This window comes from Hemiscyllium ocellatum, chromosome 21 (assembly GCF_020745735.1).
Source record: "Hemiscyllium ocellatum isolate sHemOce1 chromosome 21, sHemOce1.pat.X.cur, whole genome shotgun sequence".
In the NCBI taxonomy this organism is placed as follows: Eukaryota; Metazoa; Chordata; class Chondrichthyes; order Orectolobiformes; family Hemiscylliidae; genus Hemiscyllium; species Hemiscyllium ocellatum.
In genome coordinates this window covers 43,503,855-43,521,141 of record NC_083421.1, presented here as the reverse complement: position 1 = coordinate 43,521,141, position 17,287 = coordinate 43,503,855, and the positions used below count along the sequence as shown (strand labels likewise).

Genomic DNA, 17,287 nt, shown 5'->3' with positions numbered 1-17,287 from the left:
TTCCACAAACTGTAGTTAGATATATTATGGTGATTGAGAGATGAATGTTGGTTAGGGCACAGACAGGCCCATTAGCTAATATCATGGAATTTTCTCAATGTTCTGGTGACTATTTAAGTAGAAAATGCAAACAAAGCAAAACATTTTAACAGCAGCAGCTTCTTATATTTATGTCGTGCTTTGAATGTAAATTTCCACAGTGATTCTTGGGGGCATTACAAGCAAGATTTGACACTGAGCTGCATAAGGCCAAACCTTCTATGACAGCACTTTCCAAATTCATGACGTCTGCCAACTAGAAGAACAAGGGTCACAAGTGTGTAGGGACACCACCTACTGAAAGTTCCCCGTCAAGTCACACACCATTCTTTATTGGATATACACTCTTCCAATGTTGCTGGGTCAAATTAATTACCTGTCAGTATTTGGGTGTATCAATGCCACAAGGATTGCAGCAGTTTGAGTAAGAAGCTTTGCATGAACTTCTCAAGGACAGTTTGGATGGGAAATAAATGTTAGCCTTGTCAGTGATGCCCATGTCACATCAATGAATAATAAAAATGGTGTATTAGGACAAACCTAACCTGAGAGAAAGATTTTCAGGAGCATTCCAAAGAATAGAAGAAAGCAGGGCATGATTAGGACAATACTTAATTGGAGGAAACATCTGTTCAGTCAAAACTGTATGTTGGATGAACCATCAGATAATTTAGTAGTGGTGGTGGTGAGGTAGGAGCTGATTGTCATTTGTGTACAGGTGGAAACTAAGTTTCCAAGACTAAAATGGGAATGTTAAATTTGGGCCCAAGATCTCCTCTTATTAATCACTACTGTACAAAGGAAAAGTTATACCAAAGGACTGATGGAGTCTATCTCAGCAGACAGATAATAAAAGAATAATGGGAGTACAAATAAATTGTTGTCTGATAGAACTGTTACAGCAGACAAAACACTGAAAACTCTGTGAAGGAATGGAGGAGGTTTGTGTGGAAGGCGAGCTTTAATGATTATTTAGAAAAGTGAAGGAATTGTGGATGGCAAGATCTGCTCATGTGCATATCTGTGGATATGATTGTGACTGAAGTGCTGTCCAAAGCAAAATGGGCTGAATGACTACCTCTGGCAAATTCTATGAATCTTGTCTGCATTTGTTTAAAATTATTAATCATAAGCTCATATCTACCATGCATTTGAATAAGCACATGAAAACACCTCTCAAAATTAAGTTTAAGAAGTGAATATTATTATGTTTGCATTTGTTTTTCTTTAATATATTAATTTATTAATGTTAATTGACCATCAAGTATTATAAAATGTAAAAAGGCTTTCAGTAGAAGATTTCACATAACTTTCATTCTTGCACTCAGGATACCTTGGAGCTAGTTTCCTAATGTTGTGATTTAATTCTCACATTTTAAACAAAATATTGGTAAACAAAACAAACCTAAACTGATGAACAAATAGGTTGACTATTTTGTTGATAATTTTGAAACGTAACTGGTTAATTCTGGATATTTTCAGAATTGAGTTGAGATGGCTAAATAACAAGTGACTGCCATCACTAACAAACCTATGCATAGTCTGTCTGAAAATTACGATTGGTATTCTTTTTAGTCTTTCTATATCTCTATTCTAAATAATTTATGCTGATGACCTAATCAGCAGAACTGGCTTAAGGTGTTAGTGAGCTGAATAGTTCAAAGGGCCTTAATTAATAAACATCAAAATCTGGTCATTAATTTGGGAGAATTTCAGCTCCCTAGTAGAGCTCCCTAATGTTGTTGATGAGAGGAATTGTAAAAGGTTAGTGTAATGAATACCGATCATGCTACTTGAGTCTCTTTATTGAAATTGTAATGTCAAATTTCTTAACCACACCGTTGAGTACCCAAAGGTGGTTTCTTTTTGCTGTGCAGGTTTGTCCCTGGATAGAAGCCTGTGAATGTAAAAACAAAAATGTACAAATACTGAGCCTTCTCGTAGTGGACAGCTAAAAACTTTGTCTATTTAACTATCAATTCAAAATATCTCTTCCAAACTTGTGTTGCGACTCCACTCCAATTATGTAAATTGATTCTTGATTTCTGAAAATGATGTAAAGTTTATTAATATGGTCAAGAAGAATAAATTTATGATTGATTGAATGCTTAGCTTGGCAGGATTTTATTTGAAGTCAGCATCTTTAAGTATTTTTGCTGCAAACTTTGCAGTTGAAGCTATCGTAATCAATGTGCTGTAGTTGTCAATATGTGTATGGTTGAAAATATTGATCGGTAAGGATTTTAGACAGTGCATCTGAAGCTTATAATGTCAGCAGTAGTTTGATAATGAAAAGAGTGGAACCTGGGGGAATGGAGACAGGTGGTGCATGTCCTAAAGCCAGCAGTGACATGGTTGCTTTGAATCCCACAAGAGACATGGATCATGCCCTACTCTTTACAGATGTGACTGCTTGGTATATACCAGTTTCCTGTTCGAAATAACAAGCCTCAAACAAGAACACAAAATAATGGTTGTTGAAATAAGAAACAATAGGATTTTCAGGGGAAAAATGTGTAGTCTTGAATCTTTAAAAAGGTATTGAATGAAATACCTATAGCTTGGTTACCACAGTGTTTTTACTTTGTTTTATTGCAGTCATTTTTGCTGCAATGTTCTAAGTGAAAATGGTATTGGTTTTAATGTGGAATACTTTGTGTAGCATTGGTAACTTGATAATTGCTCTGTTCAGTTGTTTGCCTTTAATGTTTAACCCTCACTAGATTTGGCAGTTTCATAATTTTTCTGTAAAGATTGAATTACTTATGCAAGCATGTATCTAGTATGCTTTCTACATTTAGCTAACATTAATTCACATAAATGGGCTGATTTTGTATTTCAAACCTAGTGTGCTCAAAAAGACCATTCTGATTTTATCTAGAAAGATATTTGAGTGTATTTAATAGAGAAATAAATTTAAGTCCAATTCATAGTCCATAGACACAAGATCCAGCTCAGTTTGCTTTCTATTATTTAAAACATTGCATGGTGATCTGTGCAGCATAGTACTTATTAAGTATAATGCAACTTGACCCTTTTAAACCTGTAAAATTGGATTATGTGCACTCTTCTCTTTAGAATATGAGTTTCCTCTTTAATGTGATTTCCATGAACAATTAGCATTTATGTATTTTTAAATCCTTTTTAACGGTGCTTAGACATTTTGTGCTCCCTTATCCTTGGGTAAAGTATATTCTGTAAAGTGGATGATATGTTAGAAAAGTATTGATAAACATAGGTATCTGAGCTTATAAGACAAGGAATTGTGTGTTGCGAATTACCTTGTGTTTTGGACTGCATTTGAATGGGTTTATATTTGCAGAAAGATATCGGCCAATAACATCAGTAATATATTGCAGTAAAGAGCGTGAGACTTCCTGGAAAGTAGAAGGACTCATTTAATCTGATATGATATAGCCTGCAATACTATATCAGCTGTTTTTCTCTACCTTTTTGAAATGGTTCAACCATGAATAGAAGTTACTTTTGCAACAGAAGCAATTGATTGTTCAGAGTGAGGAGTTTATTTTAAAGACCCAACAAGAGTTTGTAGATGGCAGGTCTGTTGCAACACGTGGCTGACAGGTTAATGGAGTAACGGATCACAAGCCGTCTTAGCTGTCATTTGATTGCAGAGCAGTTTCAGCAATGTTGTGTTGTATTATTTAGAACATTTCTACAGGAAAACATGAGAGTATAAAATATTTTTCATGATTTTCTATGATTGGATAACTAAGTGCATGGGCTGTTTAATCTCAAGTTACTGATAGAAATGTATAGTTTTCAACATTCAAGAGTGTTGATAAGAGAACTATTGTGTGTGCAAAGTAATGTTTAATTTATTAGGAAGGTTCAAATTGGCTTTAGGCAATCCAGCCACAGCTTGAACTGGTTTGCTGGGACCACAGGATAATTTAATTAGCTACTTCATGTCCACATGTAAAATATATTAATATAAAATGTAATTAACATTACAAACCATTTTATGAAAATTGTTTGTGTAATATAAACGACATGGTTTGTACCCATCAAATGCAGAAGAAGCATCTTGTAGTAAAGGGGTTTGTAAAAATTGCTTTCTCCTCATCTGAAGGAGTTATTGATATTTTTAAATAAAGCTCATAAAAGGGCTTAATGTTATGAAACTGTTAGATAGTTGTATGTATTTTAACATATCTTAATATTGTTTTCTGTGATTGTCTGTGGTGCTGCTATGTCTCGGTACATTGTGGGAAATGTTTCTGAAATAATATTACAGATTTAAAAGACTGTGGCCGTGGAAAAAAAGATTTTAAGAAACCCAAGATTAGAAATTCCTAACTTTGATGTATTGATTTTAATATAGCATTATGTGCATATTTTAACAAATATGGAGAAAGCAGAGATTTAGCTATCTTTGACGTGCTGTTTGAGTCAGATTTTTTTCAATTTGGATTTTTAACAAATGTAGTGTAAGATTCCCGATCTGAACCTTTTTTTGATCAACAACCCCCCCCACCCCACACCCGCCTCCCAATCCAAAATATGCCTTTCATTTTTGCCTTCTGATTACACTGGTATTGTGCTGTCCAGCATTTTCATTAATCGCATTGTTGCGGTTGTAGGCAGGTGATGTTTGACCTCAAGACTTACTTTTAAAAACAAAGCTATATGCAGATGAAGCTTTTAATCATCTATGTTGTAGTTGCTTGGTAGCATGTAATATAAGACCACATTTCTTTTTGAAAGAAAGTTTTATGATACAAAAATCGAAATATTTCATGTGCCTTCCATTTTTCATTGCTCAGTAAAAGGCTATGGAAAAAGGTGATGCTGCTTTTTGTGGTCTTCCTTTTGTCATACTGTGCCATTGGTTTTCTAATCCCATCAGCCCCTGTTTCTAAGTAACAGCCAAGTCTGGGCGAAGATAAGCCCATGTGGTTTGGTGTTATTTAGTACCATCCATATGGCCAAGCTGAAGAGAGTCCCAGGAGGGGTGTTAACACTCAGCATCCCAATAACCAATCCTTTGGGAGGTTGCATGAGATAGCCCCTGCAGCCTGTTCGTGTGTGAATTTTGATCAGTTTCTCCATATTTAATGAAGGTTGATACTGTTTATTATTACTGGTGATTGACTGCTCATTGGTTCTTTCAATAATTGATAAGTACCCTCTTTGTTTTTTTGACTTGTCTCCCATTTTGTCATGGAGCAGGTGAGGGTGGGGAGTGTAGGGTTGGTTGGAGAGGGAGGTGTAATTGTATAGTGTAGTTAATATTCGATTTATTGGCCCCATAAGATGCATAAATTCTCTGTTTTCTCTCCACAGGAAGTTCTGCAGACATTGACCAAGTTTTGTTTCCCTTTCTATGTGGACAGGTACTGTTATCATTGCAAATTTTACGAGATAAAGATACCATAAAATTATTCCAGAAAATAACAAAGAAACATGGTTGTGTTTTGTGCCTTTAAAATTTCATTTAAGGCGCCCCCCCCCCACATAAAAATGAGAAAACTGTTTTTATTTGCCTGTTAAGCAGGTATTGTAATTTACTACAGGTGCTGTGAATCATAATTCTGTTCAGCGTCATCATAATTCTGCTATTTTCTTGAAGTTGAAAGCAATGAAGTGCCTGAGAGAAGCTGTAAATTAGATCTTCACTTCAGCAGTGCACAGCCATGGGTGGTTTGTGAAGGTTACAGATACCAAACTGGTTTCATGCACTTCAATAATATTCATCAGACTTTGGCACTGTTAATTATAAGTTAACGAAGAAAGGGCATGATGCTATTTTAAAATTTGCTGGGAGTGTTTTAGTTTGAAAGCTTACATTCTGCCATTCTGTCATAATTATAACTTTGACGATTCTCTTGGAATGAAACCAGTCGTAAATTTACAAAATAAGCTAAAGTTTTGCATTAAAATACTTGAAACCTTTTTATTTACGAATTGGATTCAGTTTTTTGATTTTGAAGGACTAAAAGTATTTACTTACTTAATAGCGCCCTCTGTAGATATTTTGAGAAATGTTTTGCGATAGAATGTTTTTGTTAGAAGGAAATGTCTTATTACTTACTATTTTACATGTATTATTGAGGGAGTTGAGAGTTGTGCATGCTGTCTATTGAGTGTACTGAAAAATATCTTTCTAAGTGCAAATGGGCTTGATTTTCATGGCTGATATGTTATTACAGAAGGCAAAATTCCACTTTTGATGGCTTAATTTTTATTAATCATAAGGGATTGTATCCAAGAAAATTCTTCTATAAGCCACCTGAGATCCGCAAAATGTGTATTATGTAATTAGTAATGTGTCATACTCAACTCCCGTGATATGTTCCCTGCCCCATTTCACTTCTATAATGAAATTAATATCCTTATTGCATCAGTAATTACAACACCAAGCCCATGCCATCCTTATCCCCTGTTCTTGCTTTTCTGCCCACTCAACCCCTGAAGTGCTGTCCACTGCCATGCACTCCCCAGCCATGGCAATTCTCTTGTGTTTCATTAGTTTATTCACTGTATGTACGTGTTGTTGGTTGGGCCAGTGCTTGTCGGCAATTCCTAATTGCATTTGACAATTGGTGATGAGCTACTTTCTTGAAATGTAGTCCATGATAGGTAGGAATACCCACAGTGCTGTTAAAAAGGGAATTCTAGGATTTTGACTTGGTGACAGTGAAAAAGCAGTTCGTTGTAAGTCAGGGTGTGTAATTTGGAGGGAATCTTGCAGGTGATGGCGTTTTATTTATTTGTCTGCCCTCCTTCATGGTAGAGATCGTAGGTTTGGAAGAGCAGGAGCTTTGGCTGTGGTGCATCTTGTAGATGGTACACATTGCTGCTGCTGCTGCTGTACACTGTGCGCCAATCAAGTGCATTGCTTTGTTCTGGATAGTGTTGAGCTTTTTGAGTTATGGAGGTGCACTCATCCAGTCATATGGAGAGCATTCCATCACGTTCATACTTCGTGTGTTTTAATGGTGGACAGATTTTGGGGATTCAGAAGGTGAGTTAATCTCATAACCTCCAGCCTTTGACCTTTCCTTATGACCACAAAATGTATATGGAGGGTCCAGTTAGGTTTCTGGCTATTGGTGTCCTAAAGGATATTGATGTGCCACTTTTGGTAATGGTAATGCCATTGAATGACTAGGGCAGATGGATATATTTTCTCTACTTTGTGATGGTCATTGCCTGGCAGTTGTGTGGCATAAATGTTACTTTCCATTTATCTTCCCAAGCCTGATTATTGACAGTTTCTTTTTCTCCATGTGGACATGGACTGCTCCATTATCTGAGGAGTTGCAAAAGCACCAAACACCATGTAGTTAATGGTTAACATCAGCACTTACTTTGTTGGAGGAAGACTCATTAATGTAGCAGAAGATAGTTGTGCTTAGCAAGCTTGAGGAAGTCCTGCAGGAATAACCTGGCTCTGAGTTAAATGATCTCCTCGTTTGTGATAGGTCTGACTCCAACTTGTGAAAATTTTTCTTAAATCCCCTTTGGGCTGAACCTTATGAATTTTGGCTAAGTGTCAATTTTGTCAAGTTTTGCGGGGTTTCTTTCCATGAGGCCTAGCAAGTTTTTCGCTGTTTAGTTTCAAAGTCTCCTCATTAACGACCAATTGTGTTAGTTTGTCCAGTGTTAGCTTGATTCTATTATCTCACTGTAGCTGGAAGAACTTATCTCTCAAATGATGTCCTGGATTAGTCTGACCTCTGGAGCCAGTGCCATCTTTAAACTGGAGCTGGACAGCTGCCCAAGCATTGGCATTACGGAGGTGCAAATTACTGCAGATGCTGAACTCTTGTACTGAAAACAAGAAGTGCTGGAGGTCACCATGGGTTAGGGAGCATTCGTGGAGAGAGAGAGCAAGCTAATGCTTTGACCCTAGATGACTTAGCTCTGATCAAGAATCATCTAGACTTAAAATGTTAGCTTGCTCCCTCCCCACGTTGGCATTATGGAATTGCCCTTCACTGGCAAAATACAGGTATAGCTGGCCCAAACACAGGGTGTTCATGCTGCATATCTGGCATTGTTGACACTTTCTGGCACATGCTGTCCTTTCTTTTCCCAGTCACTGTCTAATCACCAGGCCCCACTGATAGGAGTGTCTAAAGACAAGCAAAGTCATCGCTTGTCTGAACCCAGTGCAGACCATAACTAACGGGACACACTGACACACCAATCACTGTATCTGCCAGTGTAGTGGAGATATAACTCCAAAAATGGGAATCACTGGTCATAGATCATCTGATTGCTAAGGTCATGAAGACCCTTCTTGATGAATTAATTGTTGTAACAGGGCCATCTTGGTTTGATATTTGCCATGGGGATTCAGCAATGTTTCTGAATCTTGTCTGGACTGCAGCAGTGACCTCGTCACAAGAAGGAAATGAACTGACATGATCTTGTATAGCTGTCCTGATGCATTTATAGGTACATGACAGAAATCCCGCACAGGTCACCTATCGCTCCATGGAAGGAACCAGTCACATTGATGCTTTAAAGTGGCAGTCATCTTCATAGCTACTTGATGAAGATGATGCTTCCACTCCTGCTGGTCTCAGTCCCATTGCAACAGCTGGCACAGTATCCAGGAATGATATAGTTCATCGAGATGGCACCTTGCTCCTCCTGAGAAGATAGATTTGATGGCAAAGTATCTTGCCTTCCTGTAGCCCCCAAGTGATAGACTCTGTAGATACGGCCTCTGCTTGAGCTGGTGCTCCTTGGCTTCTGTGACAGCTTGCTAACCCTTCTGAACTCGTTGTTGAACTTGTTCCTTCTGCATCTGCCTTTGCCTTCTTTGCAAGGCAGCCATAATGACTTACATTCCACCTGCGGTTGGATCATGATTAGAGTTGGCAGGGATCAATATTTGGAACATACGAAACAGAAAATGTTCTTAGTTTGGATGGGTGGGGCGGGGGGTGAAAGCTGCAACTGAAGGCTGCATGCATTCCTCCATACAATGGGACATACATTGGCTATTTAATGAGGGCCATATATGCAGTTGACATGACTTTTTGGGATAGCCACCTGCTGGGTAGAGGAGTTTCACCCACTGAGTGAGCAACATCAAACAATCTCTTGGCATTGTGTCACATACTCTGGACCGTTCCCATCCTGGCATTGTGTCAACCATGGAAGTTCTGAGTATATACAGTAGGTTCTATCATTGTACTTACAGTGCAGGTGTGGAGGGAATCCATTCCATGCCTCACCAGACCCTAAAGGTCCCGTAACTACTGCATTGGTTATGGGCAATATATATTCTTTTAAAATTGGAGGTAATAACTTCTGCTTCACTGAGATCTCTATATGCAGTTTGCGAGGACAAGTGACATGGTGGACATGGCCTCTGACCAGTGTTTTGCAAGTTCATGATCGATGCCTTTGCCTCTTCAATGTCCCTCTTTCCAGGGAAGAGGAACCTGCATTTCATTGCCCAACAAACTGGCACTGATTCCACATGTGTTGGAGGTGATTTCCTTTAATTCCAGGAGCAGCAATTACTGTGTTATATGCTGTTGCATTGTTTTGGAACTTTGGGGAAAAAAAAGTCAAAACAACAGCAGTTCAAAAGGGAGAAGAGCAGACAAAGGAAGCACATGGTGAGGACAGTGTAGGAGAGAGAGAGAGAACCTGCACAGTTACCGCCTTTGCAGTTTTTGAATTCATGTACGCTGGACATCGGAGTGCATCTGGGAAAATTAACAAACAGTAAAATTCACAACTAATCTCGGAGGAGCTGTTGGGCGAAGTTCACAGCACAGAATCGGATAAGTTAATTGTTGTTTTAAGTCTGTCCAATAGAAAGGCTGAAGTAGTGACTATAGTGGATTCTTTCTTGTTTATGTTTTTGGAGATAAGTCTCTTGATTAAACTTAAATTAATAGCTATAGTTTATATTTTAACCTGGGGCAGTGTTTGTAGAGGAATAAGACGGTGTTATTTTCTGGGTCTGTAGATTGTGAAGGAGCAAAAATGGCTTTTGCAGTGATATGTACTTGTCAGATGTGGGAGTTTAAAAAGTTTAAGGGTTACTGCAAATTATATCTGCCGTAAATGCTGTTGGATGCGAACTTTATCAGATCAAGTGGATCAGAAGCGATGAGGAATTTGCAACAGCAACAGTATGTGATGGATGGCAGTTATAGGAATGGGAGAAAGTCTCAGATACAGTCATATAGATGGGTTAACTCCAGGAAGGGTAAGAGAGGTAGGCAGCTAGAGCAGGAGTCTTTTGTGGATATACCCATTTCAAACCGGTATGCTATTTTGGAAAATGTAGGGGGTGATGGATTCTCAGGGGAACGTAGCATGTACAGCCAGGTTTCTGGTATTGAGACTGGCTCTAGTGCAACAAGGGGTACTTCAGCTTCTAAGAGATCAATTGTGTTAGGGGATTCTGTAGTCAGAGGTACACACAGACGTTTCTGTGGCCAGCAAAGAAAAAGCAGAATAATGTGTTGTTTCCCTGGTGTCAGGGTCAAGGATACCTCAGAGAGGGTGCAGAATGTTCTCACGGGGGAGAGGGGCCAGCAGGAGGTCATTGTCCACATTAGAACCAACGACATTGGAAGGGAAAAGGTTGAGATTCTGAAGGGAGATTACAGAGAGTTAGGCAGAAATTTAAAAAGGAGGTCCTCAAGGGTAGTAATATCTGGATTACTCCCAGTGCTACGAGCTAGTGAGGGCAGGAATAGGAGGATAGAACAATTGAATGCATGGCTGAGGAGCTGGTGTATGGGAGAAGGATTCACATTTTTGGATCATTGGAATCTCTTTTGGGGTAGAAGTGACCTGTACAAGAAGGACAGATTCCACCTAAATTGGAAGGGGACTAATATGCTGGCATGGAAATTTGCTAGAACTCCTTGGGAGGATATAAACTAGTAAGGTGGGGAGGGATGGGACCCAGGGAGATAGTGAGGAAAGAGATTGATCTGAGACGGGTACAGCTGAGAACAGAAGTGAGTCAAACAGTCAGGGCAGACAGGGACAAGGTAGGACTAATAAATTAAACTGCATTTATTTCAATGCAAGGGGCCTAACAGGGAAGGCAGATGAACTCAGGGCATGGTTAGGAACATGGGATTGGGATATCATAGCAATTACAGAAACATGGCTCAGGGATGGGCAGGACAGGCAGCTTAATGTTCCAGGATACAAATGCTACAGGAAGGATAGAAAGGGAGGCAAGAGAAGAGGGGGAGTGGCATTTTTGATAAGGGATAGCATTACAGCTGTGCTGAGGGAGGATATTCCCGGAAATACATCCAGGGAAGTTATTTGGGTGGAACTGAGAAATAAGAACGGGACGATCGCCTTATTGGGATTGTATTATAGACCCCCCCCCCCCCAATGGTCAGAGGGAAATTGAGAAACAAACTTGTCAGGCGATCTCAGCTATCTGTAAGAATAATAGGGTTGTTATGGTAGGGGATTTTAACTTTCCAAACATCGACTGGGACTGCCATAGTGTTAAAGGTTTAGATGGAGAGGAATTTGTTTAAGTGTGTACAAGACAATTTCCTGATCCAGTGTGTGGTTGTACCTACTGGAGAAGGTGCAAAACTTGAACTACTCGTGGGAAATAAGGTGACTGAGGTGTCAGTGGGGGAGCACTTTGGGGCCAGTGACCATAATTCTATTCGTTTGAAAATAGTGATGGAAAAGGATAGACCAGATCTAAAAGTTGAAATTCTAAATTGGAGAAAGGCCAATTTTGATGGTATTAGGCAAGAACTTTCAAAAGCTGATTGGAAGCAGATTAGAAGCAGATGTTTGTAGGTAAAGGGACAGCTGGAAGATAGGAAGTCTTCAGAAATGAGATGACAAGAATCCAGAGAAAGTATATTCCTGTCAGGGTGAAAGGGAAGGCTGGTAGGTATAGAGAATGCTGGATGACTAAAGAAGTTGAGAGTTTGGTTAAGAAAAAGAAGGAAGCGTATGTCAGGTACAGACAGGATAGATCAAGTGAATCCTTAGAAGAGTATAAAGGCAGTAGGAGTACACTTCAGAGGGAAATCAGGAAGGCAATACGGGGACATGAGATAGCTTTGGCAAATAGAATTAAGGAGAATCCAAAGTGTTTTTGCAAATATATTAAGGACAAAAGGGTAACTAGGGAGAGAATAGGGCCCCTCAAAGATCAGCAAGGCAGCCTTTGTGTGGAGCCACAGAAAATGGGGGAGATACTAAATGAGTATTTTGCATCCGTATTTACTGTGGAAAAGGATATGGAAGATATAGACTGTAGGGAAGTAGATAGTGACATCTTGCAAAATGACCAGATTACAGAGGAGGAAGTGCTGGATGTCTTGAAACGGTTAAAGGTGGATGGATCCCCAGGACCTGATCAGGTGTACCTGAGAATTCTGTGGGAAGCTAGAGAAGTGATTGCTGGGCCTCTTGCTGAGATATTTGTATCATCGATAGTCACAGGTCAGGTGCTGGAAGACTGGACGTTGGCAAACGTGGTGCCACTGTTTAAGAAGGGCGGTAAAGACAAGGCAGGGAACTACAGACCAGTGAGCCTGACCTTGATGGTGGGCAAGTTTTAGATTAGATTATTTACAGTGTGGAAACAGGCCCTTCAGCCCAACAAGTCCACACCGACCCACCGAAGCGCACCCACCCAGACCCATTCCCCTACATTTACCCCTTCACCTAACACTAGGGGCAATTTAGGATGGCCAAATCACCTTACCTGCACATTCTCCCGGTGTCTGCATGGGTTTCCTCCGGGTGCTCCGGTTTCCTCCAGGTGAATGTGCAAACTGCACACAGTCAGTCGCCTGAGGCGGGAATTGAACCCGGGTCTCTGGCACTGTGAGGCAGCAGTGCTAACCACTGTGCCACCGTGCTGCCCACAGAAATGGCAGTCATGGGATATTGGAGAGAATCCTAAGGAACAGGATGTACATGTATTTGGAAAGGGAACGACTGATTTGGTATACGCAACATGGCTTTGTGCGTGGGAAATCATGCCTCACAAACTTGATTGAGTTTTTTGAAGAAGCACTAAGAGGATTGCGGGCAGAGCAGTAGATGCTGAGAAGTGGCAGATGGAGTTTAATTCAGATAAATATGAGGTGCTGTATTTTGGGAAAGCAAATCTTAGCAGGACTTATACACTTAATGGTAAATCCTAGAGAGTGTCGCTGAACAAAGAGACCTTGGAGTGCAGGTTCATAGCTCCTTGAAAGTGGAGTCACAGGTAGATAGGATAGTGAAGAAGGCTTTTGGTATGCTTTCCTTTATTGGTCAGAGTATTGAGTACAGGAGTTGGGTGGTTATGTTACGGCTGTACAGGACATTGGTTATGCCACTGTTGGAATATTGCGTGCAATTCTGGTCTCCTTTCTATCGGAAAGATGTTGTGAAACTTGAAAAGGTTCAGAAAAGATTTACAAGGATGTTGCCAGGGTTGGAGGATTTGAACTTTATGGAGAGGCTGAGCAGGCTGTTTTCCCTGGAGCGTAGGAGGCTGAGGGGTGACCTTCTAGAGGTTCACAAAATTGAGGGGCATGGATCGGATAAATAGGCAAAGTGTTTTCCCTGGGGTGGGGGAGTCCAGAACTAGAGGGCATAGGTTTAGGGTGAGAGGGAAAGATATAAAAGAAACCTAAGAGCCAACTTTTTCACGCAGAGTGTGGTAAGTGTATGGAATGAGCTGCCAGAGGATGTGGTGGAGGCTGGTACAATTGCAACATTTAAAAGGCATTTGGATGGGTATATGAATAGGAAGGGTTTGGAGGGATATGGGCCGGGTGCTGGCAGGTGGGACTAAATTGGGTTGGGATATCTGGTTGGCATGGACGGGTTGGACTGAAGGGTCTGTTTCAATGCTGTACATTTCTATAACTCTGTGCCCTATCTGTTTGCTCAGGCATTTTGTAGGTACAGGTCACTTCCAACAAACAGTGGGTATTGGCACAGTGTACAGATTATGATGGATACCCTCAGCCCAGCTTGTTTACCCACCACATAGAACTCTGCCATAAACTTTCCCCATAGGCCCCTGAATGCCATTATTCTCTCCCTGCAAACACCACCGACCAACAACACCCCTCCCTCCCCACCAACTTGGAGGTCGTAGTGGGTCAATAACTATCATGTTCATTCTGTCCCACTTACCCCCATTTTATGTTGTGTTTTGTCCCATCTCAACATGTTCTTCTGCTCTCCCCCATATCATTGAATGTCCCCACTCCTTCAGACTTCCCCTTTGACCCCAAGTCACCTATCCCCTTCTCCCATTCTCCCCATCTCCCCTGTTCAGTATATGGGCACCCATTGTTCTCCAATCCCATGCCTGACTTTGACAGACAGGTAGGAAAGGACGGACCAAATCCCAGACTGTTGTTTCTGCCCATCCCTGACTGATGATGCTGCACAGTTCCTCTGGCTGCTGCAGTAGCATAGATCACTTCCTGGGCTGTAGTCAGATTCATCTCTTGACCCTAATCACCCCAACCAGACCATGGACCATCCCTTGAACTGTGGAGGGACTCCATCCTTGACTGATAGAATTCCCTGTTATAGCTGTTCCCATTAACTGACTGGAAGATTATTCCCCTTGTACTTTGAGATATGGTTCTTTGGTTGAAAAATCATGCAGTGCGTTTGTCAGTTGGCACATGCTTTAGATGTGAGATTGATGCCTCATTGTGGTGTGTAGCAAGATGTCTGGCCTTTGGACTGATCATTACTGACATGCATGACGAGAACCTTGGCTTTGTGTGTGTCATACTAACAGGCAGGACACTGACACTGTGAGCATCCAACTGAGAGTAAGTAAACAGCCTGATCTAATCTGTGGGCTAGGTACCAGCTAGTTTCCAGTGCACTTTAAAGTGCAGTTCTAAAGTGGTGAAACAGTCACCAAGGTGGTGAGAAAGTTGCCATGAAGGTTCTGAGAGACTGGCAGTTGTTGGGTGCCAGTATCCATGAATGTAGGGTCTGTGCAGCTGGTGCCCTGAAGTATGTCCTGAGATGTTAACAAATATCCAAGAGGAGCAAACGACGAGCTGAAGTCACCAGGTACCTGCGCTGACTTTCATGTCAGGAATTGCTACTCTCTAGCTTCCTCTTGACGAGTGGTAAAATAGGAAGTTGTATATTGATGAGGTGAGATTTGTTGTTAATGAGGCTGTTAAAAAGCAATAATTCTCCTTAATAGGCATTTCACACCGTTCCCTAGCAGGAATCTTGTCTCGATGCCAGGAACTTTGTTAGAAACTGCAATGAATTGCTCACGATTTTGTGGAAGGCCTCACCCGACCACCTGTCTCAATTCTCCCATATTTCTTGCCATAGCCATGTCATTTTGCCCTGTGGTACCATTCTGCCCATTGACTTCAATTTTGGTAGGTCTGAATGTCACTGTCAATTCGATGTTGCCTTTGTTTTCTCTGATCTCGCCAATACCGCTTTAAGCCAGTACTCTTGCCTATTCTTCGCATGAGGACAGAAGCTGAATAGCTGTGGTGGAATCCTAACTGCTTAGGTTGTTTTGTAAGCTCTACTTGAAATCACTGTGAATCATTTTGTCGATTATGTAAGGTATGCTAATGGTTACTAATTGGCTCATTTGAATTTGATCTGGACAGTTTTCTATGTTGCTCGGTAGATGTCCCTATTTTAGGTTATTTTAGGAATAACATGGTTTGGAGTGCAAAGAATTATGGATAAAAGTCATTGGTAACAGTACTGAGGTATTGTCAGGGACCAGAGCCTTTGTTTTTTTTTAATCATGTGGAGTGAATCAAATAATTGGACACTGATGCTGAGGGCTTCGGGGAGGCCATGATGGATCTTCTCATCACTTTCTGGCTGAAGATGGCTACAATTGTTTCACTTCGACATTGTTGCACTGACATGCTGGGGGCATGTTATCATTGAGGATGGGAATGTTTTTGGAGCCTCTTCCTCAAGTCAGTTGTTTAATTGTTCACGGTCATTTGTAACTCAGTGTGTTAGAACTTTGATCTGATTTTTTAGTTACTGGATCGCTCAACCCTCTTGCATCTGATTCAAATGAAGGTACATAGTTAGCACGGGGGAGGTGAGTTAAGGAAGTAGATCAGATTGAGACACTTTTTTTTACACAAGGTGGTTCACATGTGGAATGAACTTCCTGAGGAAGTTGTGGCTGTAGATGTACTTCCAATATTTCAAAGACATTTGGATAAGTACACGAATAGGAAAGCTTTGGAGGAATATGGGCCAAGTGCAAGCAAATGGGACTAGTTTAGTTCAGGATTATGTTTGGCATGTACTACTTGGACTGAAGTGTCTGTTTTGGTGCTGTATGAGTCTATGATCATACCAAATGATAAAAGATAAAGTCACTGTAGTCTGACCAGATTCTTTCATTAGAGACTGATAACAGGTGGTGGTTTAACATGAGGATCACCATGCCTCAGCTGACAGGAGAGATTGAGAAATAGTGCTTCATGGTAACTTCATGGCATTGAATCCACGGTATTGGCATTGTACTGCATCACAAACCAGCCATCTAGCCAACTGAGCTAACTGGCCCCCACGGTGAGCAGGCTGAAAGGGCCAAATGACCCAAAACTGCTTCTGTTCCTTACATACCAACAGTATTTGGAATCCTGGAAGAACAATTATTTGTATTTCCTAGCTGTAAAAAAAAATGTAACACATTGCTTTTGAAATGGCAAAAATCTTCATCTGCTGTGTAGTTACAGCCCTGGTTCAGTAGTAGTGCTGTTGTCTGAGCCACTTGTGCAGTTAAGTCCTGCCAGAGAGATGTGCTTATAATTTAAGTTGAGACTTCACTGTGGCACAAAAGGACAGCTGGATGGGCAGAGCTGCAGCCTTTCAAATGAAGTTTTAAAGCAAAGCCACATTTGTGTTCTCATGTCGTCATAAAAGGTGGAAGGACACCATTTTAAACGAACAGGGAGGTTTTCCTATTTCCCTGACCAAATTTATTCCTCTGATAACATCACTAAAACAGATAATCTGGTCATGCAGACATTCCTACCATGTAGACAAAAGTGAGGACTGCAGATGCTGGAGATTAGAATCAAGATTAGAGCGATGCTGGAAAAGCACAGCAGGTCAGGCAGCATCTGAGGTGCAGGAAATTGACGTTTTGGGCAGGAGCCCTTCATCAGAAATGAATTGCTGATTCATTCATACCTGATGAAGGGCTCCTGCCCAAAATGTCAATTTTCCTGCTCCTCTGATGCTGCCTGAGCTGCTGTGCTTTTCCAGC

General features: G+C 40.8%; 1 protein-coding gene across 4 annotated transcripts in view; it reads left to right on the top strand.

Moving 5' to 3' along the window:
- The window catches only part of dennd1a (DENN/MADD domain containing 1A), a 509,155-nt gene that overhangs the window by 161,052 nt on the left and 330,816 nt on the right, over positions 1-17,287 (top strand). For all 4 annotated transcript variants that reach the window (XM_060841064.1, XM_060841063.1, XM_060841067.1 and 1 more), the window contains exon 4: positions 5,347-5,396. In XM_060841064.1, coding sequence (XP_060697047.1) covers positions 5,347-5,396 — 50 coding nt within the window. The remainder of the gene's footprint in view (positions 1-5,346; positions 5,397-17,287) is intronic.